The 26,169-nt window shown below is 41.2% G+C and overlaps 1 protein-coding gene across 1 annotated transcript in view; it reads left to right on the forward strand.

Moving 5' to 3' along the window:
* rims2b (regulating synaptic membrane exocytosis 2b) overlaps positions 1 to 26,169 on the forward strand; it is a 91,446-nt gene that overhangs the window by 39,703 nt on the left and 25,574 nt on the right. The window contains exons 8-22 of the mRNA XM_035529286.1: positions 3,013 to 3,083; positions 4,124 to 4,243; positions 4,915 to 5,014; positions 5,618 to 5,741; positions 6,351 to 6,397; positions 6,773 to 6,882; positions 9,261 to 9,308; positions 12,107 to 12,237; positions 12,712 to 12,883; positions 15,650 to 15,803; positions 16,011 to 16,037; positions 16,911 to 16,979; positions 18,029 to 18,164; positions 20,236 to 20,322; positions 25,306 to 25,485. Of these exons, the coding sequence (XP_035385179.1) occupies positions 3,013 to 3,083; positions 4,124 to 4,243; positions 4,915 to 5,014; positions 5,618 to 5,741; positions 6,351 to 6,397; positions 6,773 to 6,882; positions 9,261 to 9,308; positions 12,107 to 12,237; positions 12,712 to 12,883; positions 15,650 to 15,803; positions 16,011 to 16,037; positions 16,911 to 16,979; positions 18,029 to 18,164; positions 20,236 to 20,322; positions 25,306 to 25,485 (1,576 nt within the window). The remainder of the gene's footprint in view (positions 1 to 3,012; positions 3,084 to 4,123; positions 4,244 to 4,914; positions 5,015 to 5,617; positions 5,742 to 6,350; positions 6,398 to 6,772; positions 6,883 to 9,260; positions 9,309 to 12,106; positions 12,238 to 12,711; positions 12,884 to 15,649; positions 15,804 to 16,010; positions 16,038 to 16,910; positions 16,980 to 18,028; positions 18,165 to 20,235; positions 20,323 to 25,305; positions 25,486 to 26,169) is intronic.

The raw sequence follows: 26,169 nt of genomic DNA on the forward strand, positions 1-26,169 counted from the left end.
GTCTGTGCTGGAGCATGCTTCCTCCTGGAAATCCTCACCACTGGAGTGCCTGAGTAAATCAGCTTTGTGGAAGTTCGACTGTTTCAGGGTCAGGAAGGGCGGATTTAACCGGCTGCGTGTTTGGAACGCCGTGGAGCACATGGCCTGTGCATGGTAGCGAAGAACTGTGATGCTTGATGAAAGAGGAATGACAAGAAATGTAAGGCCACTTGCTGAGTTTGCCATTACTGTGGCTATTGTATGGGACTAAAGGAAGATGACCGCTGTGAAGGAAAGGTGCAGTGTGACAGAATGTTGTTTCTTTCTAGTGTGGAGACACACTAGCTCATTTACTCTATGCCGACAGCACACCCTACACACTCTGTTCTTGTGTAGTTTCACACTGGTTATTGATTATCTGCTAGATGCTTTTGTAAATTTATTATCTTTGGGACATTGGAATTTGATTAATGCAGTGTTTCTTCTCGTGTTTACAGATTTTTCTCACCATCTGCAGTCACAGTTGCAGGTCACACTGTAGGAAAGCTTTAACTCTTTATTGCATGGCAGTTTCACCAAATGTTTGTACAAACCTTACATTGTTGTTCTGGCTTTTAAAAAAAATCAATCTGCATACTACCATGATGGTGTAATTTTGTACATTTTATTGATAGCCAGAAACTGTGATATTTTGTTTATTGGCACTTACACAACACAGTGTACTGCAAATTAGAGAATGTGGTTCAAAACTCATTATACCAAAGTAATTTGATTCATGAAATATTTTATAGGATCCTCCATGTACATTTTTGAAAGCAGAATGAACACGAGAGGCATTCAAGACTGGAACCATTGAGTAAGATCCCCAAACAGATAGGAAGTAGATGTTATAACAGCTTCACTTAAATGTTCGTGAAGACATTATGATGCTCTTTGCCACAGGTGTCCTTTCTAAAGCATGGCCCTTTGTGGATTTGTCAGTAAATACATCTGTGGCTGCCTGGCCACCAGTGTGACTAGAGGGTGAGGTTTGGCATTACCTAAATAATTCTGCTACCTCACACTATTTCCTTCCATGGTCAGTGTGCTGGTGTGATGTAGCAGCTGACAGCCTGCCTTAGAGCCCGAGTTCAGGATGTGTAACGTTGTCTTACATGTGTACTATAAAATGTATTATGATCCTTTTTATATACAGTAACATTTTTTATTCATATCCCCTTTCATACACTTACAACTTTGACACATACCTTATGGAAATGTTTTAATATAAAATACCATGTATGTAAAGCATTTTATATGATATATAAATATGAAATGTGATTCATTTAAATTTTTAAAAACATTTTTGTAACAAATCTTTTGCATGTGTGGCCTGTGGCTTTTAGAATTGGAGTACAGAATATGTAATGTGGTTAAAATGGTGACATTAGCATGGTTGTGTCCTCTACTTTGGCTCTGATTGCCTGTGTGGCTTATGGTGTATATAAGAGAAATGGACATAAAGCTTTGATCCTGAATCCTGTTTGCTCCAGCAGGTGTTTGTGGCTGCTGACCTACGCGTCCATTGACATGGATTCTTAGGGCATGTTGAGTTTTACCACAGCACTCTTGTGAGCACCTGTAATGTTGTGTGCAAGATCAGAGTGCCGCTGTATTGTTGGACTGTTCCACTATGTGTTTGACTGTGTGGATGCAAAAGGTTTGGACGAACATAGTGTTGAGGTTCTGGTTTTTTTTTTTCCCCTCCCCTGTTCTTAAAGAAACATGGAACAGTGGTGCCTATATGAAAGCCCAGTCCCTCTTCACAGATGTTTATAGCTGGTGTGAACTTAAACACCAACACTTCACACTTACGCAATGTCATTATCATGCCAACAGTGTGACTTTGTAGAACTAAATAAAATAAATGCACATCAGTACATGCTCACTTGCATGAAAACACTTTGGAAAATTCATATGTACACAGAAAATAAACTTAACCACTCTCATCTGCTCAAGAAATAAGAGGGTGTTTCGTATCTTGAGCTTTCTTGTGTTTCTTGTTCTACAAATTTTTTTAGGCTTTTTTTCCATATAGCAAGCTTCTCCTCTTCTGAATTTTAGATCACTTTTGAGGTTACAGAGCAGTATGTGTCCATGGCAGTGCAAAAAGCATTGCGTTCACGGCTAATAAAGGCAAAGTGTGCGCGTTGGCATGTAATCTTAGTGTGGTGGTTGCAGATGGACATTGCTAATGGTTTAACAACACATTTGAAATGTGTTTTGAGTTGGAGAAGATTGTCAGTATTTCTGATACATATCCCACTTCATCTTTTTTGCATAGTTTTCGCTGTTGGAACATAAATGTGAAATTTAGAAATCAAAGGCCTCTGTAGCAAGTGAACTCCTTAAGTGAGCTTATGTATGCCGGTTTCACTCGATGCCTGATTAGTCAAGTCCATGCCCCATGAAGTTGATTTTACAGCCATACATGCACCCAAACTGTCACTTGATTTATAGAGCCAGTCCAAACCACAGGCCCCCCAATTAAACCCATTCAAGCTACATTTAAACCTTAATTGCCTAGTCTGATGTCTGCATCTTCTTCCAGTGCTGTTATCAGTTTAAAAGAGTACTCCATTTGATGTAAATATAAGACACTGTTCATAATACGTACATCACTGACCTGTCTTGTGCTGCAATGAACTAACTTTGTGAAGCCATTGTTTTTAGAATTTTGCATCTTTTATTTGTAGCTTATTAATGTAGATTATTTCTGCTAACATTGATCTATATAATGCTTTTGTACAAAATACACGGTCACAAAGTATTTTTCAGAGACCATCTGTTGATCTCACTGCTACTGTTGGCGTTGTCTGCCCCCTTTTAAATTACCTTGTTGTGGTTGGTTAGATTGATATGGTGCTTATCAAATGCACAAACGTGTGTGTGTGTGTGTGTGTGTGTGTGTGTGTGGACAGACCTGGTGTTTCTGTGTGAGGCCTGGATCTTACCTCTCGTCTGCTGTCATGCTCATCTGTGCTCTGTCCACAGGAGACATGGATGGTCACTGGTGGGACGGGCACCATGCGTCTTGGCCTAGTGAAGCTTCCCCTATGTCCATGGTGAGTTGTCCAACCCTAGGTATCTTCTGTCATTCCATTCGCCTTTTTATGTTGTTTTCTTGTCTCTACTACTACCTTTTTTTGTTAAACATTTCCTGTGTCCTGAACCTGTAGGCATCATTGAAATGGGGAAAAAGAAAAAACAAATGGCCAGGGTATTATTTGGGCAGTTCGTATGTGAGGCACGTGCAATAGCACTACGCTAAATGAGGAGTTTAGCCAGAGCCAGAAGGTACCACCAGAAGGTACCACCACTTTTACTTCCACCCACCCTTTGACCTCAGAGCAGCACCGACCACTGTCATGTTCTGGAGTGCCGTGGGAAGAGCAGAGAGTACCTGCTTTGGTGCTTTTCCTGTGTGTTATGCAGATTAGACTATCAAGTCCGAATTCAAATCCGAGCTGCCCAGTCATTCACATAGATGTCTTTACTACTACTTTGTCCATTTGCCTCGGTCACAAACATGAGGAGTGTGCATGGAAACTGGTCCTGCAGTAAGAAGTTGTTTCTTCTTTTCCAAATTTCTCCTCCTTGTGGGCCTTCTGCTCATCTTGTATTCGTCCACTTGGGTGTGCTGTGCTGGGCCACTGTAATGAACACCTCCAACCTCATGCAGCCCTTTGTGAACACAATTGTACTCTGGTGTTGACCTGACTAGAGCTCCATTCCAAGGAAAATGCCCATTAAGTTTGCCAACCCCAGTTCAGCTATCAAACCCCAACATTAAGCATTATAGATTTTGTACACTGATTTGGCTTACCTCATGTGCTTGCATTTTGAGATCATGTCAGCATGATTTTTAAAAAGAGATGCTTGCATTAGGCTGTGTAAACACAATGATGGATCAGATCTACCACTCAGACAACCGCTGGCACAGTTTGTGCTCTCAGAGCAAACCATCCCCAAGTAGAAGGACATCTCATCTCATCTCACCAAGTCTGTGTGTACGTGCATGCATGTGTCTGTGTGCATCAGTTGCTAGGTGATTCTTTTTTTCAGGGATGTAGACCAAAAAGTGTTCTGTATTTTATCCCCTCAGCACTCTGTTACATGGCAGCCGTCGAAAGATGCAAAATTTCTGATGGGACGGATTTTGCTGAACAAGCGGCTAAAGGACGGCACAGTTCCCAGAGACACTGGCGCTCTGCTGGGCCTGAAGGTAGAACTCCCATCACACCTCACCCACAGGGGGCAACAAGGAGCCACAGTTTCTATAACACTACTACTGCAGCTTTAATGCACCAGGCTGGTTTATCTTTTATATATTAATTTACAGTATAGAGATGTTTACAATAACATAATGAAAACATAATTTTCAATATTTACTATGCAAGTAATCCTGATGTGAATTGGTTTGTTTCATGACATTATTGAGAGAATTATTATTTTTTGGTCTACTTTAAACTTCGTTTCCCATACACCCAAGAATATGAGGAAAACGTGACTAATGAAGACACCAGAATAAGATTACTTTGAGAGCATTTGTAAACAGAATGTTTTAAAACCCGAGGATAATAGTGTATCCAACTGCAGGAAGTGTCAGTATCAAAAGCTTTTCAAGTGAACAAACTTTAGCCACTTAAAGTACTGCTCTGATGGTCTAATCTAAATCCTGACTGTTAAATATTTAAAATATATTTTACACTGTATGAATAGAGCATGGTATACTCTAAACTGTGTCATGGGTGAATCTTCAGAGTTGGCAGCAGTCTATATTGCAGTAATTCACATCAGTTGCTGAATAGCAATGCAAATAAACTGCTCCCATAATCGAAGCTGACACAGGCTCTTCTGTGCATAACTGGTGATGATGGCATGTCCCCACCACAGGTGGTTGGAGGGAGGATGACGGAATCTGGTCGACTTTGTGCTTTCATCACCAAGGTGAAGAGAGGAAGTTTAGCAGATATTGTTGGCCATCTCCGACCAGGTATGTGTCCACGAGAGCGAACATCTGTGTGTTCTGTTTACTACCTTTCCTATAGCAGAACATGTTTATTTTCCTCATATGTGACATAAAAAGCATGCCAAAAATGCAGTGATTATTTCTATACTTTTTGGTGCCATTTCCTCATTCCTGAGAAAGTTTAGTCAGTGTTCCTGTGTGTAATCTGAGAGTGTTAAGGTGTGTGTGTGTGTGTGTGTGTATGTATGTGTGTGTGTATGTATGTGTGTGTGTATGTATGTGTGTGTGTCTGTATGTGTGTCTGTATGTGTGTGTGTCTTTGTCTGTGTGTATGTGTGTGTGTATGTGTGTGTGTGTGTGTGTATGTGTGTGTATGTGTGTGTGTGTGTGGTGTGTGTGTGTGTGGTGTGTGTGTGTGTGTCTGTGTGTGTGTGTATGTGTGTGTGTGTGTGTGTGTGTATGTGTGTGTGTGTGTGTGTGTGTATGTGTATGTGTCTGTGTCTGTGTGTCTGTGTGTCTGTATGTGTGTATGTGTGTATGTGTGTATGTGTGTATGTGTGTATGTATGTATGTATGTATGTATGTATGTATGTGTGTGTGTGTGATTTTCTCTCTCTCTGTGACTAGGTGACCAGGTGCTGGAGTGGAATGGGAGGGTGCTGGAGGGAGCCACGTTCAAGGAAGTTTACAATATTATTCTGGAGTCAAAGCTAGAACCCCAGGTGGAGCTGCTGGTCTCCCGGCCCTTTGGGTGAGTTAGTGGGGGGCGTGTCCTCATTGTGAGCTGGCCGGAGGCATGTCATTCTTGCTGTGTGAGCTGGCTAGGGGCGTGTCATTGGCGCGCCAGCCACTGCTCCAGGGACAGTAAATGTGATGTGTCTGAAAAACAGGGCTTTAGGATGCTCTGTGTTGACACTCGCATGCAAATTTAACTAGCTTTCAAACTTCTCTCCACCCACTACATTTTTTTTACTGTTTGTTTTGCGAGGTTACAGAAGTATTCAGTTTTATTTTCATTGCCATATTGTGCATAATGATAAATATATGATTAATGGTTAGATGTGGTACAACAACTATAAAGTACTGGTGGCTTAGACAGCAAGAAACGGGCCATACAGGCTCAAGAAATGTGTGCTATTAAGCATTAAATATTGTAAATTCAATTAATCTGCTCAAGTCTGCTCACACTAATAAATCTGACATAAAATTAAATAGTGAGACAACATAAATGCCATTGATGCCTAGTATGTAGTCTGCATGGGTTCACTGTAATGTACACACACAGTGCTATGAGGTTTCATGGATGACCTTCTTTCTTCTGCATATCATCACCCATCACTTTATTACCCGTGTGTTGCAGGGATCTCTCCAGAGCTCCTGAGAGCACACAGGCACAGTTGGAAACAAGTGAGCACCATTATGTTTTGGTAGAATCTAGTAGATTATATTACTATTAAAAAACATTAAGTATGTATGTAAATTTGAGTACTATTAAAAAAATTTATCTATTAATGTTGGACTCTTATGTTTGTAATAAGAATACTATTTTCATCATTTTCATAAATATGAAGTATGTTTTCTGTATTTGAAGCAGAAAGTAGGAAATGTTTCATAAATTGTCTGAAACTATTTAGAAATATTTATTTTTTAACCTTGAATTGCTTTTACTACTCCATTTATCTGCATGATTTATGTATGTCACACTTATAGTTTTGTTAGTGTGCATTTTTAAAAGGTCTATGTGCAGTCCAAAGTTAACATGATGCTACTATTTTAAACCAGATTCAGGTTCCTTTGAACCTCAGAAAATGGGGCCCTCCATCTCAGTGACCTCTCCCATGAGTCCGGGTGTGCTCCGGGACGCTCCACAGTACCTCTCTGGCCAGCTCTCAGTGAGTTCCCAGCATGCTCTTTGGGTTTTTCTGCAGGTTGCCACAAATTGTCTGCATGCATGATGTCCTCAGGTCTGCTTCTGCTTTAGCTCATATTACTAGCATTCCATGTGCCTCTGTTTAATAGGAGGATGAAGAGTGTGATTTTCAGTAGCAGGTGGCTGTCTCAAGTTAAGGTAGACATAAACCGAATCTCAAGTAACTGTAAATAAACACAGTTTGGCTTGAACTGCCATCAGCATTGACCTGCTGATCTGGGGAAGGATGAACTCCAGGACTTCTGTAGACAGCCTGACTAGTAGACATACTCAGAGTCCAGAGATACAGCTTGTTTCTAAAACATCAGTTAGCCTAAATTAAAACTATAATGTTCACTACAACATGAATCTAAACAAAATAGAACTACATAGAAAAAACTTTAGTTTTTGTATTTTAGCTAAGACATTTATTGTGGCATTATAGAAGTGGATTTCTGATGTCAATGTTGCTAAGTATCCAATAGAGGGTATGCATTGAGGTTACTTTTCCGTCTGAGTATGCCCCCTCACTTGGACCGAGTGACAAAACATTCTGCACATGACTATGCTTATTAACTAGAGGAAAAAATAAAACCAGGAATGAAACAAGCGATTATGTGCTTTAATTAAGGCAGTTGGACTTAACAGGAATCTATACGAATTACCAAAGAACTAGTGGACATTGAAGTGTGGCCAGGAATCAGGTTTCCTGACGTTTATGTAATGTTAGCTAGATGCCTGATTTCGATTTTCGATTTGACACGCGCTAAGCAAAGCCTCAAAAAGCCTTTACGCTTGGTCATATTACACGGCAGAATTTGATGTTGAAATTTACGTGAGAACACCAGTGGACATGCTGATTGTATGGACAGGTCTGTACCAATGCTTGTTCTTTATTACAGCTCTTAGTATAAAACTGTAAGCTAGCTAGGCCTACTTTGTCTGTAGCCTTCACTGTCAGTAACGTTGGCTATATATTTTTGCTGGTAAAACCGTTTCTCCTCTGATGTTGCCATAAAATTGGGTAAATAAAATGAAGGATAGCCAAATTCTTGTAGTCATCTGGAAAATGACTCCAAATTCATGGACAACAGATTTTAGTTTTATTATTTTATTTTATTAGTTTTATTCATGGACAACAGATTTTAGTTTTTTAGATTGATTTTAGTTTTTTAATGTCTCCATGGAATTCGCACACCACCACCGCATCTGCCACTCAGTGGGAGCAACCGCGGTCACTATTATTGAGAGTTGAGTCATGTGCATACCCTCTATTGTGGTCTTAAAACTGCTGAGTGTAGATTGAATTTTTGTTATTTCAGTAAAGCTTAATGGCAAAACTTGTTAGAATGAAATTCTTAAGTCATGTAAACGCCAGCCTAAACAAGTTAAAAATCTGTAAGCATGCCATAGAATTTTATCATCAGTCTCACTCAGTGGGGTTTTGGACATGCATCTTAGGTAAAATTTTGTACATTAACTATCTTGTGAATGTTTCCTCACTATGCCCACATGCCTGACTGTGTGGATATTAATGTCTTGTTTGTTATTCAGTGACAAATTTGACTAAACACTAAAGTACCTGGTCTATATTTCATAGATATATATGCTCAGAGATGGTACATCCCCTTTATAAGAAAATGTGCTCTTGTAGAAATTCCTCTCAAATTACTTTGACAATGTCAAAATTATGCCATAAAACCCACACATGATATGAAGCTCAAGTGCTTCTTGCTATTATCCTTGTATTTGAGGAAACCAGAGCTGCGTGCTCTCTGCTGTACCTGTCTTACACATGTGGAGTGTGTGAGCTGTGATGTTGGTCATGTGCAGGCTGGGCTGGGCTGGGCAGCTTTGGTCACTTTACATACAAGAGCTTCATTGTGTTTGTTTTGATGGGCTTTCATTAATTCTTTTACTTTTAATTGGAATGTGGGAGATTCATTTCTAGAATGGATTGTATGCCAACGTGCCCAATGTACAAGTGCATATTATTTCACTGGGGCTGACTAAACAAAAAAAAAATATTGTTTCCACTTCTCACACACACACACACACACACACACTTTTTGTAAAAACAAACAAACAAACAAACAAACAAATAAACAATAACAAAAAACCAACAAAAAAACAATGCTAGCCATAAAGATATAAGATACAATGTTTGGTGCATGACATTTTGGTTCAAGTTTAAGAAGCAGTTGTCTGTATGCTTTTGAATTATGTTGAAATTATTAAAATTGAATTTGAATTGCTAGGCTAAATCTCCTCTCAGCAGTGTGGTTTTGATTTATGTGCTTTTGTGGGTTTTTGGTTTAGTTTTTATTGCTTTTTTGTTCTTTGTTAATTTTGCTTATCCAGAGTCCATGCCTTAATAGAAGAACTACGCCTTTTCTCCCTAGGGTCCAGGTAACAGCACCAGTCTGACTGTCTGTTTCTCTCTTTCCCCTCTCTCTCTTTTTCTCTCTCTCTCTCTCTCTCTCTCTCCCCCCCTCTCTTTCTCCTTTGTTTTCATTCCTCTCTTTCTGTCATAATTGGAAAATGCATAGCAGGAAAATTATTTTTGTTGCCATTAGTGCCCCCCCCCCCCCTTATGTGATACTTGTGTTACTGCAATTTCATATCCATACAAGCTTTTTCATACTTACATTCTCATTTTTAACAAATTAAGCCCATCCTGCTGAGGGTCTGAAAGTGCCTGCATGATTTACTGACCTGAATGAAATTGTTTAAGAGACAGTCAGTGCTGTTTTCTGTTTTAATATACTGCTCCTGTTTTTTGATATTCAAATTTAATTTAATGTTGCCTATTTAATGAGGTCTCTTTAAATGTTTTGATATAAGAAAATTATTCTGGGGCAAATCTATTTTTCTTTTTCCCATGCAACTTGAAACATGATTTTTCATTCTACTTGAAAAGGTTGGGGTAACACACGTGCACGTGCACACCCACACACATGCACATATCACATGTGCATGTCCGTGTGGGTGTGAAGGATCAAACTTTTAATGTTTGGAGTGTAAAATATTTTAACATGGATTAAAATTGAGCAGAACTGTCGCTCTCTCAGATCGGATGAATTTCGTGTTCCATGTTGCACTGAGATTACACTGTTGTCAGTCCCACTTTTTTGTGAGATTACAGAACAACTGGCTGCAGCTCCAGAGCCCACAGATGAATAAACAAACTGTACCTGCAGAAATGATTGTTCCTCAGTGCCTTTGCAGCCACTGTTCTCCCTACCAGACTTGTACATGTGCCACAACATAAACACAATTCCAGTGCTGAATCATATGTGTACTACTCTAAATTATCACTATAATTCCAAACGTTTAGGCTGCGAAATTCCAGCTTCTATCTAAATTTCACCCTGTAGAATCACAGTTCTGCTTGATTCCGTTACAGGCACTTTCAGTTCGAGTTGATTGTTTACTGAGCAAATTGGACTGAAAACGAAATGGTACAATTTGTTTGGACTGAATTTTCTCCCTCTCAACTGTTCTTGCGTTTGAGACAACCCAGATTGCCCTAGTTTGTATTGGCTGCATTTTGCTGCATGCATTAGTTCTGGACTATTCTTAGAGTACTGTGTGCTGTGTAGGAGGTAGGGTTGTGTTTCTCTAGGCTCTAGTGACCTGTATAGTCGCTTGTACAAAAGGACGGGCAGACTCTAAAGTCTCGGTCTTCCTCATGTTGAGTGTCTTACTGGCAATTCCTCTTAGGTATCAGGCTTCCAGGGTTTGCCCATCCTTTGTCCATTCTTCTTACTGTAGATGTAAAAAATATAGTTTAACCAACATAGAAGCATGTGTGAAATGCAAGGTTGACTTATTCTTTTTACTCATTACTTATCTAATTATTTTAGTCAATTCACTAGAATTGAGACTTTCAAAGCTGTTCAGTCACAAGTTCCAAAAAATCAAGTTCAAGCATTTTGCATTTTTTTTGTTCAGTTTTCTTTTGCTTTGAGTCATTCCTTTTGAAAGAATTGTTTCACACTCATGGCTTTGAAAGTGTCTCTAGTTCTGTGTGTTGCGGTGGGATGTGGATGAACCAAGCCAGCCGATTAGTGTGAGATTGAGTGCTCCTACAATACCGCTATCCCTGGGCTGAAATGAGGGCTGAAATGTTGCCCTCTTCACACTCACATCATCCTGCCTTCTGTATACCTCCTTCATGTAGAACTCTGACCATGAGAAAGGCCAGAGATGTGGTGGTATATTTGATGGGGTGACCAAACCAGAAACCTCAGTATATACTCTCTGAGCACCCTGAAGGTTTCCCTGTGAAATATTCCATCAGACCACATTAAAATAGCTAGAATTAGATTCTACAGTAGTTCAAAGTTTAGAGAAATGCTGCTTTAGTTTATAGTTCTAGAATGTAGGAAGCAACCAGTGACAACCCGTGAAGACAGCTCTGTGTGTGTGTAGTTATGGACCATCGGTAATGCAGTGCTAGGGAGACAGTGACCCATCTATCAGCCATTAGATGTTGGTGGTGGTGACCAACTGTCAGCTGTATTCAGTGTGGTGTGTTCTGCACCATTGGGTCTAGTTGGTTATTGGGTCTAGATGTTGAATTGCCATTGGGCATGAGGGTGAGCTTTCTGATTGTCTGTTCAGTCTTAATTTGACTCAAAATAATATGTACATAAAATGCATAAAGATTTTCTCAGACTGTGGCTTGAAGGTGGTGTGCTAGATTAGTGTTATATTTTTTCTATCCAGAAAGACCTTTTTTTTATGCTGACTATCCAGAGAACAGGTAGTCATTTGGTGCATTTGTCAATCCACTTACGTTATTGTAAACAATTTTACTGAATTAATTGAAGCTCAAGGATAGTTGAGAGTCACTCTGTAAACACACAATAAGATGCCTGCACCTCTGGGAAGCAACTGTTTCCCTTCTCTTATTTCCTCATTTTCTTTTGCATAGGTATCATGTATCCTCAAGTCATCTGTCGGCTGTAGTCTGTTTAGGTTGCCAGAATGTACAAACTCTTAAGCAAGGACAGGTGACCAAAAAGTGACGAAATAGTTGTCGAAGTTGCTGTTATTCGCCGTCAGCTTAGTGTGTCCCTATCGGCTTTTTGAGAAATCCCCAGCCAGCATGTGGTCCATTAGCCAGCTTGTGATTTGTCCCTCCCTACGGGGCCACTAATCCTGGCCTGGGATCAGCTAACCCAACTCTTCTCTTCCTCAAGGTGAAACTGTGGTATGATAAAGTGGGACACCAGCTCATTGTCACCATCCTGGGAGCCAAAGATCTGCCTCCACGGGAGGACGGGCGACCCAGGAACCCTTACGTCAAAATCTACTTCCTTCCTGATAGAAGGTGTGAATGAACTTTAGCTCTGCACCCAGTTGATGCAGATTCACACGTGTCCTGATGGTTCAGTCTAGTTCAGAGGATGAACCAGACTTGTATTGCCTCCATCCAGCCAGCTCCGACACAACCCACACGACCACTAATTATTAAGAGTCATTCATTAAATGTTGCTTTTTAAAATCAGTTCATCTCCAACCTATTGCCATCATTGACATGCTTTTTTTTAGGCCTTCCCTATCTTCTTTCATAAGAAATACTTTTCCTGCCATGAACTGAAGCCTAAACGTTTTAAAAAGACGATGGTCAACAAAGTAGCACTGCCCATACTTAGCTCGAAACTATAACCTTAAATATAAACTCTTGCAGATATTTTCTGTCATTTTAATCAGTTATATCAGTTATTTTAATCAACAGTTCCGAATAAAACAAGATTGTCTGTATCTGGCATTGTAAGATGTTCTCGTCATTTTTCCTCCCCAGTGATAAAAGCAAAAGGAGAACAAAGACGGTGAAGAAGTCGCTCGAGCCGAGGTGGAACCAAACATTTATGTATTCGCCTGTGCACATGCGCGAGTTCCGGGAGCGCATGCTTGAGATCACGGTGTGGGACCAGGCTTGCGTGCGCGAGGAAGAGAGCGAATTCCTCGGCGAGGTGAGCGAGAAGCGCATGTTTAGCACAGTGTTTGTAACACGCACCTTCGTAGGTTGTAATATATGTCTCTCTCTCTCTCTCTCTCTCTCTCTCTCTCTCTCTCTCTCTCTCTCTCTCTCTCTCTATATATATATATAATATATATATATAGTATAATCAACTATCGAACGAAACAACGTATTATACAGTTATTCAACTTATCCATTTCTGAAAGGAAATGAATCACTGAAGTCTAACTCTAGATGGTAATGGCTGGTTAATTCACCAGACCTCAAAGGGCAGAATCTGTCCTTTGTGAACACTTCATGCATTTTTCACAGTGTTATACAGGGCCTATGCATTCAATTAGAAACATTAATAAGGCCAATTCAAAGAAGAATCAGAAATGCAGAGACATGTAGCCACTTGAGGGTGTCTAGGTGACATTGTGGTAAAAACAAAACAAAACAACAACCCAAAAAACAAAAACCCACAAAGCCCCCACCTCACTTAAAAATCACACAGATTAAGAAAATTTATAGTTCCAGTATCTTTTGGTGCAGTTAACATATTGTTTGTCCTACCATGGTTTACATTTCCTGGTAGCACAGCCACGGCAGAATGGCTAGCTAGTGAATTTGACTCTTGCTACTAATCCTTATTGCTAATCAATCTTGCGCATTCATTCTCAAACATTAGCTTTAAGATACACAGTCCAGCTAAAGAAGTAGCTCTGAACTAACTAAGGCTTTACAATCAACACTACAGCTTCTAACTAGCTAGCTAACTTTGTCAATTAGCTAATTCACCAACATGGAGAATCTCAAGCATCAAGTTTAAACTCTCACCTTTAGAGTAAGCAGCTCGTAAGGTTTATCCATCCGTAAGCAGACATTTGGAACACTGTATTACATTTATGGTATTTAGCAGACTCTATTCTCCAGAGGGACTAACAAAAGTGCTTTGCCATTAATTCATAGAATATTCTAGTACAGTACAGTAGGTTAGAGTCCAATATACCAATGAACTAAAATACTGTAGAATACAGGGATTAAGGCTGATACCTAGAAGTACAAAACACAATCAACAACAATCTAGAGATTCAGTTAGTCAACATAGGAGCAGGGTCAGTGGTCATTTAAATATTCCACAAATAGATGAGACTTCAATGTGTGTGTGTTTGAAGACTGCAAGGGACTCTGCTGTCCGGACAGCCAGTGGGAGTTCCACTATCTCGGAGCCAGGACAGAAAATAGTCTCAATGCTTGTCTTCCATGAGACCTGAAGCAAAGTATTTCAAGCCAAGCCGTACTTGAGGTTCGAAGTACTCGAGGTACGGATCGGGCTTTGACCATTGAACTCATGTTTGAAGGGGCTGGTCCATTTTTGGCTTTGTAGGTGAGCATCAAGGTTTTAAATCTGATGCGTGCAGCTACTGGAAGCCAATGAAGGGAGTGCAGCAGTGGAGTAACATGTGTGAACTTCCTAAGATTAAAGACCTGTCGTGCTGCTGCATTCTGGACAAGTTGTAGAGGTTTGATGGCTCTTAGAGGAAGACCAGCAAGTAGCAAGTTGCAGTAGTCTAGCTTTGAGATCACAAGAGACTGTACAAGCACCTGGGTAGTTTCCTGCGAAAGAAAGGGTCGAATCCTTCGTATGTTACAAAGGAGGAATCTGCAAGACGAGGTTAGATTAGAAACATGAGTTGAGAACTACAACCGGTTGTCCAAACTTACGCCCAGGCTACGGGCAGCTTCGGATGGTGATACCAGGGAGTTCTCAAAGGAAACTGTGAGGTCATGGTAAGGGTTGGGAGTACCTGGGATGAACAGCAGCTCAGTTTTACTGGGGTTCTGTCAATCATGCTTGCTGAGATGCATCTGGAAATCAGCCTGTAAGAGGGTCTTAACAGACTTTTCTAGTACACAACTACCATATGATAAAAAGGTTTTGCAGAAAGACACCTTTAAAATACTGCTAATTAGCATTTTCTCTCGATGCACTTCACTTTTTTCTTTCTCGTCTCCATTTTTTCATTCGTTCGTTCTCTCTCTCTCTGTGGCAGATGCTGTGGACATAGAATTGAGTACTCACACCTGAAAAAATGGCGCTAGAATGCGCAATTTAAATGTACAATTATTTACATTCCTCCATATAATTTACATAGGTTTGAATTTACTAATAATGCTGTACAACAGGAGAACCTTTAAATAACTGAAATTTAAAAAACAACTCAAAACTACTAAGGGAACTGTTTAGTTCAATATCTTATGCAGTTATTTATCTCTTCCTTTTTTCCATTTATTTTGTAAAAATGTTAGCATAAGCAAAGGATAAGAAATACACTAAAATGATTAGCTATGGGTAAATATTGGATCAAGGAGACGAATGATGAATTATTAATTAATTATTAATTAATTAATTATAAATTAGGGTAAAAAGTCTTGGTGATAAAAGTGATAAAAACAAAGAACTGTTCTAGTACAACTAAGTGAAATTGCTTATAATGGCGAGATCACCTCAGATCCAGTTTTTCTGTTCTTCAGTCAACTCCTGGAGATTACAAAGTCCAGAAGTTTGGCAACACAGTCACACTTGACTGCAATGTAAAGGGTAACTGGAAACTCGAGGATTTTTTTAATGTTCTCTGATTAATCAACAGTGATTTACAAAATCCATTCTTTTGAGTTACTGGCTACTTTATTTATTTTTTTGTAGTGTGTATTTAATAGACTGTTGCTTGTTGACTCTTCTCGTGTGTGTGTGTGTGTGTGTGTGTGTGTGTAGATTCTCATAGAGCTGGAGACGGCCTTGTTCGATGATGTGCCTCACTGGTATAAACTGCAGACCCATGACCACACCTCTATGCCCCTACCTAACCCCTCCCCCTACATGCAGAGACGCCTCCTTCAGGGGGAGGCACACGGTCGCAGGCTGCAGAGTACGTACAGCTACACCCCACACATGCTCGCACTCACACACGACTGCACAACCACATGCACTCAGATGAGCTACTGTTGTGGCAGCCAGACTGCTTATGTGGACAGTAGTTCAGAGTTCTTTCGAGTTCCAGTGTCTTTGCTAATTCATGTTTCTGTGTTTTATTTCCTTAATACAACAATTTCTCATCAAACTGATACAATTCCAGACCAAGGCCCATATTATTACAGCCAAGGTAACAACCGAGTTAGTGAGTAAGTGATTGAGTTCAGCTGGCATGTGGTTGACTGTCCCTGCTCCACTGTTCTCTCTTCTTCTCTTTGTCGGTCTCATTCTTTCTGTCTCCTCCCTCCCTCTTCTTTTACTCCATCACCTCCTCTAACAGGCTTGTGCTCTTCAGCAGTTCCCTCTGACTTTCTACGGCTTGCGGTGCTGGGTGTGGTAATGCTAACCCAGTCTGTCTCTGCTTCGCATGCGGTCTGTAGTTTTGGGCCTAGTCATTGGCCAGCCGTACAGCAGACCTGCTTTTTCCTTCTGATTTCACTTCAGTAGATATGTGTTTTAGGTTCCTACTTACCAGCTAACAGCTAACACTTCCTCTCGGCCTGTCTCCAACTGATACCACCTGTAACTGATAATTAGGGTTGGTGGGTGGGTGTGTGCGCACATGCGTTTTGGCATCTCAACATGCGCAGCTCATTTTCACAGGTCACACGTTTTTACAAGTTACAGGATCTGCTAAGTGTTTCGCAATTTCTAATTCACTTGTCAAGTGAAATATTTTGCATTTAGATGTTAATCTGCCATTGCATTTTTTGCCTTAGAGTGTATGTGCTGACATTCTCCCACAGAGGTTAGGAAGATTTGGCTATGGTCCTGATTTAGTTGATGACGATGTGGCATTAAATGCAATATAAATTGTTGGTATTGACTCCTCAAAAGAACTGTAAGTGCAGGGTTAGAGGTATCAAATCTCGTCAGGGGACATCCTTCACCAGATTTTAGTTACAGCCATTGTCATTTGTTATTCACTCCTTTCTAACAAACAAGCAACATGTATCTTTCTGTGTTTCTCTCTCTCTATCTCTGTTACCCCCTACCTGTCCAGGATCACAGCGGATCAGTGATGGCGAATACTCTGACTATGACTGCGATGATGGAGTCGGTGTGATAGCAGGTACGGCTGTGTCTAACTCTTCTCTCCTAAGCAACTGTTTGTTTTGGTCCAGCTGGGGTTTAATCTTAGCTGAGCATGATGGAAAGGTTGTAGCAAAGGTAGAGTGCCCAGTGCTGAACACCGCAGCGACCTAAAGCTTGAGAGCGTCGTTAAAACTAATCAACTCTTTCCCAAAGAGAAAAAATATAAATGTATGAAAAATGTATTATTGTAATTCTGAAATGTTTGTGCTAGGATGGATGAATCTACACTGTGTGGTCATTCTGAAACGATATAGTACATATATTGAGTTACATATAAAACAAATGCAATCCAATGTTCTTTCTTTACTGCTGCAGAAATCTTAAGGGCTATTCCCATATTAAAACAACAGACTAATTAGGGAATATTTAACTTGCAGTATTTGGCTGGAAAATCATTACAAGCTGTAGAAAAATATTAAAATTTGATTTTTTTTTGTGTGTGTGTGTGATGTCTGCTGCTGTGGTAGTTTCAGAGTGTTCACACATTCATATATTCCAGCAGAGCATCAGAAGCACAGATCAGTTTAAAGAATGCTGTCAGAGTAAGGGTTACTGCCAGCCTTTCCCAGCAAAAGTACTTCTGAAGGAGTTCCTGCCTTCAGCGCTGCCTTTTATAACCGTTTCAGCGCTGTTGATCTCACTCACTGCACTGTATGCAGTGCCATTTAAAGAAAGGTGCCTGCAGTGAAACCAATCTATTGCTCAAGTGTGAATTTGATTAATGGTTAGGAACATAAAAATGAGTGTTGTCCTTGCTCCTTGTGATAGTTAGGTGCTACATTTAGGTTGTGATTAGTTGATAGGGAGACCATATTTCAGGACAGGAATAATTTTTTTTAATAAGTGGCAATTTTGTAATTAGGTATAACATGACATTCTAAAAGCCTCCTTTTTAAAGTGGTGTTTGTGTGTGTGTGCGCGTGTGTGCGCGCGCGCGCGTGTGTGTGTGCGTGTGTGCGCGTGTGTGTGCGCGCGTGTGTGTGTGTGTGTGTGTGTGTGTGTGTGTGTGTGTCCGTGTGTCCTCAGATTACCGGCCCAATGGCAGAGATTTCCAGAGCTCTACCCTGTCTGTTCCGGAGCAGGTCATGTCATCCAGTCACCGCTCCCGATCTGAAATGATGCGCACGCGCTCTCGCTCTCCCAGTGTCCCACCCCCACAGAGGTACACTAAAGGACACGCCCACAACGGCACGCCCTGGTGCCGACCTCCCGTCCTGTCAGAGCCAACTTAAACAAACCCACACAGAAGAAGAGCAAACACCTTAAAACTGCACGGCTCATCCTAACTGGGCCATGTTATGTTGTTGTGACTGCGTGCAAAAAAAAACAACCTATCAGGCTTTAAAAAGCAAAAATGACTGAAGTTAAAGACCAGAATGTCGGCTCTGATTGAATGACGTATACATCCATACCTCAACCATCACAAGCATTTTGAGCATCAAACTGACATAATTCGAAATAAAACCAGCACAGTACAAGGCCATGACCATGGTTCAGAGGGGGTCCATTTAGTTTGTGAACAGGTTTTTTTTTTTTTTCCCCCTGCTCACCACATCTGTCTGTCTGTCACTCTCCTCCTCTGATGTCATGTTTAACCCATTTACCTGTCTGTGACTTGATGTTTCACAGCTCTTGGAGGCTTTATCTGGAATATTCTTCATTTTCCTGAGATTTTTGGGTAGCATCATATTTATTATGGCCTTCATGGGACTGTTGGTCACCACTCCGCCTCCTGGCTGGGGAGTGTTTATGGCCACAGCTCTGCCTCCTTTCATGGGAGTGTTCACAGCTCCACCTCCTTTATGGGGTGTGTTCTTGATCTGGTCAGCAGTTGAAAAGGGGTTGTGCGATATTTCTCCTCCAGTACCCTCGTCTATCAGGCTGTGCACTGTTGTTGAGCTATTACTCCTTTTCCAGTGTCTCAAGCAATTGAGACACCTGGTTTTTCAGTCTTGGTCTGCTTCTCTCTGCTTTTGACTGACCGCTCTTTGTCCTGCATGCTAAGGTAGAATAGCAAGACTCCAGACAGAAATGCCAAATCTAGAATCTGGTCGACAGCTTTTGTTGTCTCCCTTGTGAATGAAACAGCGCAGCGACATGCTGTTGGTGACGACCCATTCTGACTCCAGTTTATTTTGGGGGATCAGGGTTTGTTTTGGGTTTTTATTTTTTTTGTGTGTGTGAGCAGCTCACATCAGATTAGTGGGATTTAAAATGGAAGACTTGGCCTTTCTAAAACTGTGGAGTTTCTCTTGTTGAGAAAGCATCACTGCTTTTGCATCTTTGACTGACACCTTGACATTCTGCTGTACAGTTTCCTGTTGCCAGTTTGAATTTGCTGGTGCTGCAGCCCTGAAGACACTGCAGTCCCCCACCAGAATAATCTAGAGACCATGTTTCATAGTCGGCATGAGGATTTGGGGCTGGTATCCACCCCCCAACCAAAAACCTATTTAGGAGTCTGTCACTCATTTCAGATTTCCGCATCATGCACATGCTTTGGCCTTTAAAGGAGACAGAAATTATTCCATTTGCAATCTGTCTGCCGGCCTGATGGTGTTTTTTTTAACCCTTTCCAGGCTCAGGAGATTCTCTGAACTTGCCTTTGATCAGGCCAGATTTCACATATCGGTCCACATTGCCCCAGTGTTGCACCATATTGCGTCAGTATGGCATGGATGGTTTTATAAGGTTGGCAGGTCACGCCAACACCACAGATGCATACCAGGGTCACCCTGTTCACAAGAGTCCATTATTGAGAGCTTTACTGCTCAATACACATGTAGTAGAGTAGAACACTGTGCGTTTACCCTTTAAGACCCAAGCTTAAGCATCCTGTTGTGTTCATTTTCATATTTAGGACTTGAAAGCATTTAAAGCATAGATAAATATTACATCACATTTTAGAAGCATTTCTTGCAGAAATCCAGAATATTTCTAAAGGTTCACGAACCAACTCCTGATTATAAAAATAAAAGGGCTGTAATTTCTTCATGGTTCACCTGCTATAGATGTACATACCCTCCACTTCAAGATGACATTCTGCACTTTAATAGTCATGGTTCATTTTATTCCACTATGACAAAGTTAAAGCAAAAAATAATAATAATAATAAATAAATAAATAAATAAAATAATTGAATGTATTTAGAGACTATATTGTATGTTGTGATATAAGGTTTTACAACATGAGTGTTCTCTCTCTCCTCATTTGCACCCTTGGTTTGGCTGCAGTCGAAGTTTAGACCATGGAGTGCGAGGAGCACCTTCCTTCTATGCCTCCCGCCATCGGCTGTCTGAAGACTGGTACTTTTCAGACAGGTATGCCCTCACTCAGCCTGTAGTCCTGACCAGGGTGCTGCTACCAGTTAAGATTCATGGGATGTGTGGGAGGGAGTGGGTGGGGGGAGTTGCACTTATAAAGCACCGTTCTCAGTACCCAAGGAACGCTTTACAGTCGGCACACTACACAACGCTTTTATATCCAATCACACACCGGTGAGAAGCAGTAGCCAGTCATACACACTGTACTCTAAACCAGAATCCAGAGCCCCCCCAGGGCATCAGGCACAGGAAGACAAGAGAGGACAACACCCAAGACAGAGCACCATCCACCACTGGGCATACAGCATTTCACATACAAACTCACCCCAGGATGATTCTTAGCAAAGCCTATTTTTGTGTGTCTAGAAAATTTTAAGCCCCTTTTTTGTGGAGTTAATGTGTTCTGTGGCTAGCCTTTGCCAAATTAGCCAAACACTTTAGGGAAGATCATCAAAGTGTTCTTGATTTTTGAGGGAGTTTCAATGCATGAAAAGATCGCAGTCCAAGAAGTTGCAGTCTGAGAACGTGGTCTCAGAAAGTGGGTGAACTAATGGCCACAAGTAAGTGCCTCTCCGAGTCCTGCAGAGATCAGTTCTGCATGACACCTGGGCTGATCAGTTCCTTAGACCCACAGTGTTATTACTGCTCCTTCAGCAGTAAATATATGTGAACAGAAATTTGTCCTTACTATTAATGTACAGGCAACGGCAAACTATTTTTGCGTTTCTTCCAAATGAACGCTTTGTTTTACAATATACTTACTTTCTCTAGAATCAATAATAGTTTAATTATAAATAATAATAATAATAATAATAATAATAATAATAATAATAATCAACAGCCTAATAATAACTGGCAAGGTGTTACATTGTAGTCTCCAATAAATTTGTGCAAGGCATGTGACTTCATATCACCGTTTTATAATCCCATGTGATTAAGACAGATGGTTTCCTTCTTGGAGAGAGAGGGGACCCCTGTCTGCTGTCTCTTATGACACCACATCTTGACCTTGTTACAGTCTCGCCCACTGCGGGACTAGAGCCAGGATTGAGATAGAAGCAGGCCAAGCCAAGTTCCAGTTCCTGAGAGGACTTTGTGAATGCATGAGAATTTGTGCCTTGATTTGTACAACTGACACCCTGCCATAGTACACAGTGACCCAGAGGAAGAAACACTACCATGCAAGAGATGAAGTCCTTACCAACAGAGATACCACATCCATAAATTACTTCTCCCTGAATGCTCAAAACCATCACTTTCCCTGTGCATGTGTTTAAAAAGGAAGTTTTTTTACTGAAAAAAGGGTTTGTCATGCAAATATGTAATCTCTCTACCAATTTGCAAAAGTTCTGTAAAAATCAGGGTCATATGACCCTGACTTTTATGATACATAACTGAGGCCCATTTCTTACACATTAGCATTTTTCATATATGCTGCCCCTCATACAATTACAACTTTGTACTTGCAGATTTTATAAATCTGTACTTGCAGATTTTGTAAAGGTTTTTAAAAATTTATTATGAGATACAATGTAATAAGGAACTATTATAATTTTAATGTGTTTGCTAATTAATATTTATTTTCTAAATACAGTAGATAGCATGTGAAGGAGCATGCCTTTATTATCCAGAGCCCACTCTGTCCCTCTTCCCCTACGTCTGCAATCCCTCTCACTGTTCTTTCTTGACCCAATCTAGTGGGTCCTAGAGCCAATAGATTCCAGGTGTCCTATCTGAGAGAGACAGTCATGAGGGCCCTCACCCATCTGACTTCTCTACAACCCAACCACATCTGGTTACCACCCACGCACTCAAATGTCTAATAAACTTAAACATCCCTCCCAGCCACTTGAATTCCCAGTTATCTGAGCTCCCTGTAAACCTGACCTCTCTTTACCCACCCACCTACCTGACCTCTTCATCTAATCTCTGTTCCTCTCTTAGATAACTGACAGCTAACCCACTGAAAGTTTTATTTTAGTTTTATTTTAAAACTATTTTAATCCTTGCATAGCAAGAAGAGTAATTGGCATCGTTGGTACATATGTGTCATCTGTATTTAAGTGCTTCTTGTACCTTGCTGAGTCTCTGACAGCATAGAAGAGAGGGGGTCCCGAGGTATTGCTTGAGTTTGTAACCAACATTAACACTGAGGTGCATCACCTCTTTCTTGCCTCAAGTGCTCACAGCTTGTGCTCATCACAGGAAGAGCTGTAATACTGCGCTAGGCAGCACAAAGTAGAGGCAGTTTGGTGCCATGCTGGAGGAAGCACTACAGTAACAACACACAACATTTGTCTCCTGCTTGGGTTTTGTCTTTAGACATGCAGTGTGGATGGATCGGTGTCCCTATTGACCAAAGAGACGGAGATGGGAGGTGGGACAGGAGGTGGTCCACCTGTTCCCTCCCCCCAGGCCTGCCTGTCTGTGGGAGCTGACCGTGCTATGACGTATGTTTGTGACTCCCACAGCTGTGCCGTCACGTACCCCATCTATCAGGATGAAGCGCTGAAACTCCTTCGCTCGGCTAAGATGTCACGTGACAGCTTGCAGGAGGCCTGCAGTAGCCCTGACAGGTAGCATGTCCATGTCTGACTGTGTAGTAGGAAGTCAGAGTATCTTCAGCTCCTTACAAAGCTGAGATACCTTTGCTTGAAAGGGTTGGACCATTTGTTTAGGGGATATTTTTAACGAGAAGAAAATAGTCACAATACTCTGTCATACAGTAAATTTGAAAAGTAAAGGTAAGAGAAGGATTCCTTTAAAACTTAAAATAGTAAAACGGATGAATGGCTGGACATATGGAGAGTTCAGTGGAGATTTGACTCGGAGGTCAGTGGATTTACTTCAGCTTCAGATGTTGCAAAAAAACCCATGATGTCATAAACACATGACTAACAGTTAGCCAATATAAAGTCTTGGTAACATTACCAGACTGGTACCAGACTAGGATATCTGGACTTTGGGGACTGTGGATTATACCTTGAATGGTATCTGGATGGTTGTTTGCTCTTGTTGTTTATTAGTAAGTAGAAAGTTCCAGTCAACCTTTGTGGATACTTGGATCAGTCTGTCCCTTAAATCACCTCAGTAGCTGGTGCTGTTAGCAAGCTAGCTGTGTGTTTATCGTTTGATTGATTTTGACCTTGGTACCGGAGTCAGGAACATTAGTAATCGCAGAGTAGCTTTTCCCTCAAGCACGCTGTCTGCAGCTGGAACCACTTCCTGTCCCTAAGGGCTGTCTCTCACTGTGTGCTGCTCTGAGGTCAGAAGGAGGTGCTGTAGGCAATCACCTGTCTACAGTGACTCCTCTGAGTCTTCTGCAAGGTAAAGCATGCTACAGTATTAGGGCGAAGCAGATCGCTCAGTGCCAAGATCCTTCCCTCAGTGAAAACCTGCCTTTTGCTCTTTTCCACATCCGCACAAAGACATTACACTGGCTCCAACTTTGCCCTGCTTCCGTGCCCTAATCACCCATGAATGGCACCTGTGATCATTACAGGTAAGAGTTCTGAATGAGGCAGCTATTATGTGTTAACGAAGACTCAAACAGCATTATAAAGGCCTTAAATTGTCCACCATGCTGACACTATAGCAAAGTACACTGTAATAAAATAGTAATAAAATAGATCGTACAGTGAACCATATATTAGTTAAAACAACCAAGAATAACCCTGGACCCCAGTGTGTTCAGGGACAGAGGTTTCCTGAATCATTTATCCATCACCAGGAACAGGCGGTTAATGAATAAGTTATTGGTTACTATAAACTGATGCTTAATGAATCAGTTATCAGTTACTAAGAACAGGTGCTTATCTAAATTCCCTTGGGGACCATTGCCAGTTATTTTTGGAGGTGGCTAAAGGATCCTGAGGTTATAACGAAGGTTCATGAGGGGTCTACTGTTATTTTCCACTCCTACTCGGCACATTCGGTTATATTCGCACATGTAAACTCTCTCCTCCCATTCACCCATGATATTAATCCTGGGGTTGGTCTGTTCTACAGGACTTGCCCCAGGATAGAAATCGTTCCTCCCTCAGAATCAGGCAGGTAGTATTTAACCACCAGCTTACAAACTTTTTAAATAAACAGTGCAATTGAAACTAAACATAAAATGAATTTTCCATTGTTTATCTTAATTTTAAGATTTTGATGCGTTGCCTCTGTTTGGGGATCAATTAAGGATATTTGCAGAGACATATTTACCCTGCGGTCTCTCCACCGCAGCTGGCGTTTCTTATTCCTTGCTTCTTGGAGAGGACCCTAAATCCGAATTTTCTGTTAGTTATGAACCCTCTAAGAAGGCTGTGAGGTAATGACTGAGCTCACGAGCATGGTGATGGCAGCACAGTGATCCACTGCATTTAATTTCCAGGGTGCACACATGCTGTCTTACTAATAAATATAATAAATACTAATGTCACCTCGGATAAGAGCATCTGTGAAATGCTGTAAATCTAAGCAAGTAAACAGGTACACTGCAGTATGCACTAGTATACACTAGCACAAGGACGATGTGTTATTTTAGAGAGCAGTGTGACAGGAATGTAGCACAGTAGAATAAGAAACATGTTTAGCTTCAGAAACAAAACATGTTTAAATAAATGTATCTTCTTTCCCACCTGCACCCCCCTGGCCATTGCTCCTTTTTCCTCACAGTGACTTCTACAGGTGCTGTGCTTTGATTGGTCATTCAGTTATTTAACCTCCTCTTATGTTTGCTCCTCCTCTGAAACTGAACAACCACGTGAATTCTAACTGGGTGCCGACTACCTTTCTCACATTTAAAGAGGATAGCAAAGGGCGACACACCTGGTATGTGGTGCCCCTGGTGACTTTGTTCTATGCTTCTTCCTTTCTGGGAAAATGAATGTTATTTTCACAGGGGTTAGTGCTTTGTCACACCTGCTGTTTCCTGTTGCTCCGTTTGGGTGCGGGCCGTCACGTGAGCGCCGCTGTTTGACTAATGCTCCGCAGGTACAGCCGCAGTGTGGCGAACAGACATTACAGGTCCAGGTCAGCTGACCAGAGATCCATGATGGAGAGACCTGTCTACACCCGCTCACGCTCGACTGAGCGCCCCGAATCAGCCTACATGAGGTCCATGCCATCCTTACCCTCCAGGAGATCTGCCCCTCCCTCTCCTGCTCTAACGAGGTGATTCTGACCAATCACAGCAACTAAACCAAAGCTATGCCCTGCCCCTTCACTTTGAGTGCCCCTCCTCTCACGTTTTAATTTATTTATTTTCTGTTTGTTTCAGCGGTGCTGCCTTTGATTTGTGTTCATTTGTAGAGTAGAAATGTGGTGATGGTATCTGCTACTAATGTCTTTATTTATTTATTTATTGTTTTAGTTAAACACACACTATTTATATTCTTTTTGGATATAATGGTGTGAACGTGGCATCCTGTGCTTTTAATTTCTGGTGGTCGTTTTTGCTTTGATTTTGAATTTACTAACATTAAGTTTGTGGTTTGACAGCATCCCTGCTTTAGTTGCCGGCCAATCGGATGTGCTCTGGTGGGGCGTCCTGCCTCATCCTGGCCAGTCATGGCTTCTCGCTCTCCCCACAGCTCATGCAGCCATCCTCAAGCCCCACCCTGTTTGATATTGCCGCTGTTGCTGACTTCATAATACCTTTTGAGAATGGCATGTGTGAATGGCATGTCGAAGAAATTCTAGGTATTACAGGCAGGGGTTCTTGATCCAGTCCTGGGGAACTGCTTTTCTAGTCCAGGTTTTGTTCTGTTTTTTCTTCTCATACACCTGAAGCAGGTAATGGAGTTCTGCAAGAACTTCTTTACCTGGCAAAGTTGTTTAGAGAGCCAGATCTGAGTA

The sequence above is a fragment of the Electrophorus electricus genome, chromosome 8 (genome assembly GCF_013358815.1).
Source record: "Electrophorus electricus isolate fEleEle1 chromosome 8, fEleEle1.pri, whole genome shotgun sequence".
In the NCBI taxonomy this organism is placed as follows: Eukaryota; Metazoa; Chordata; class Actinopteri; order Gymnotiformes; family Gymnotidae; genus Electrophorus; species Electrophorus electricus.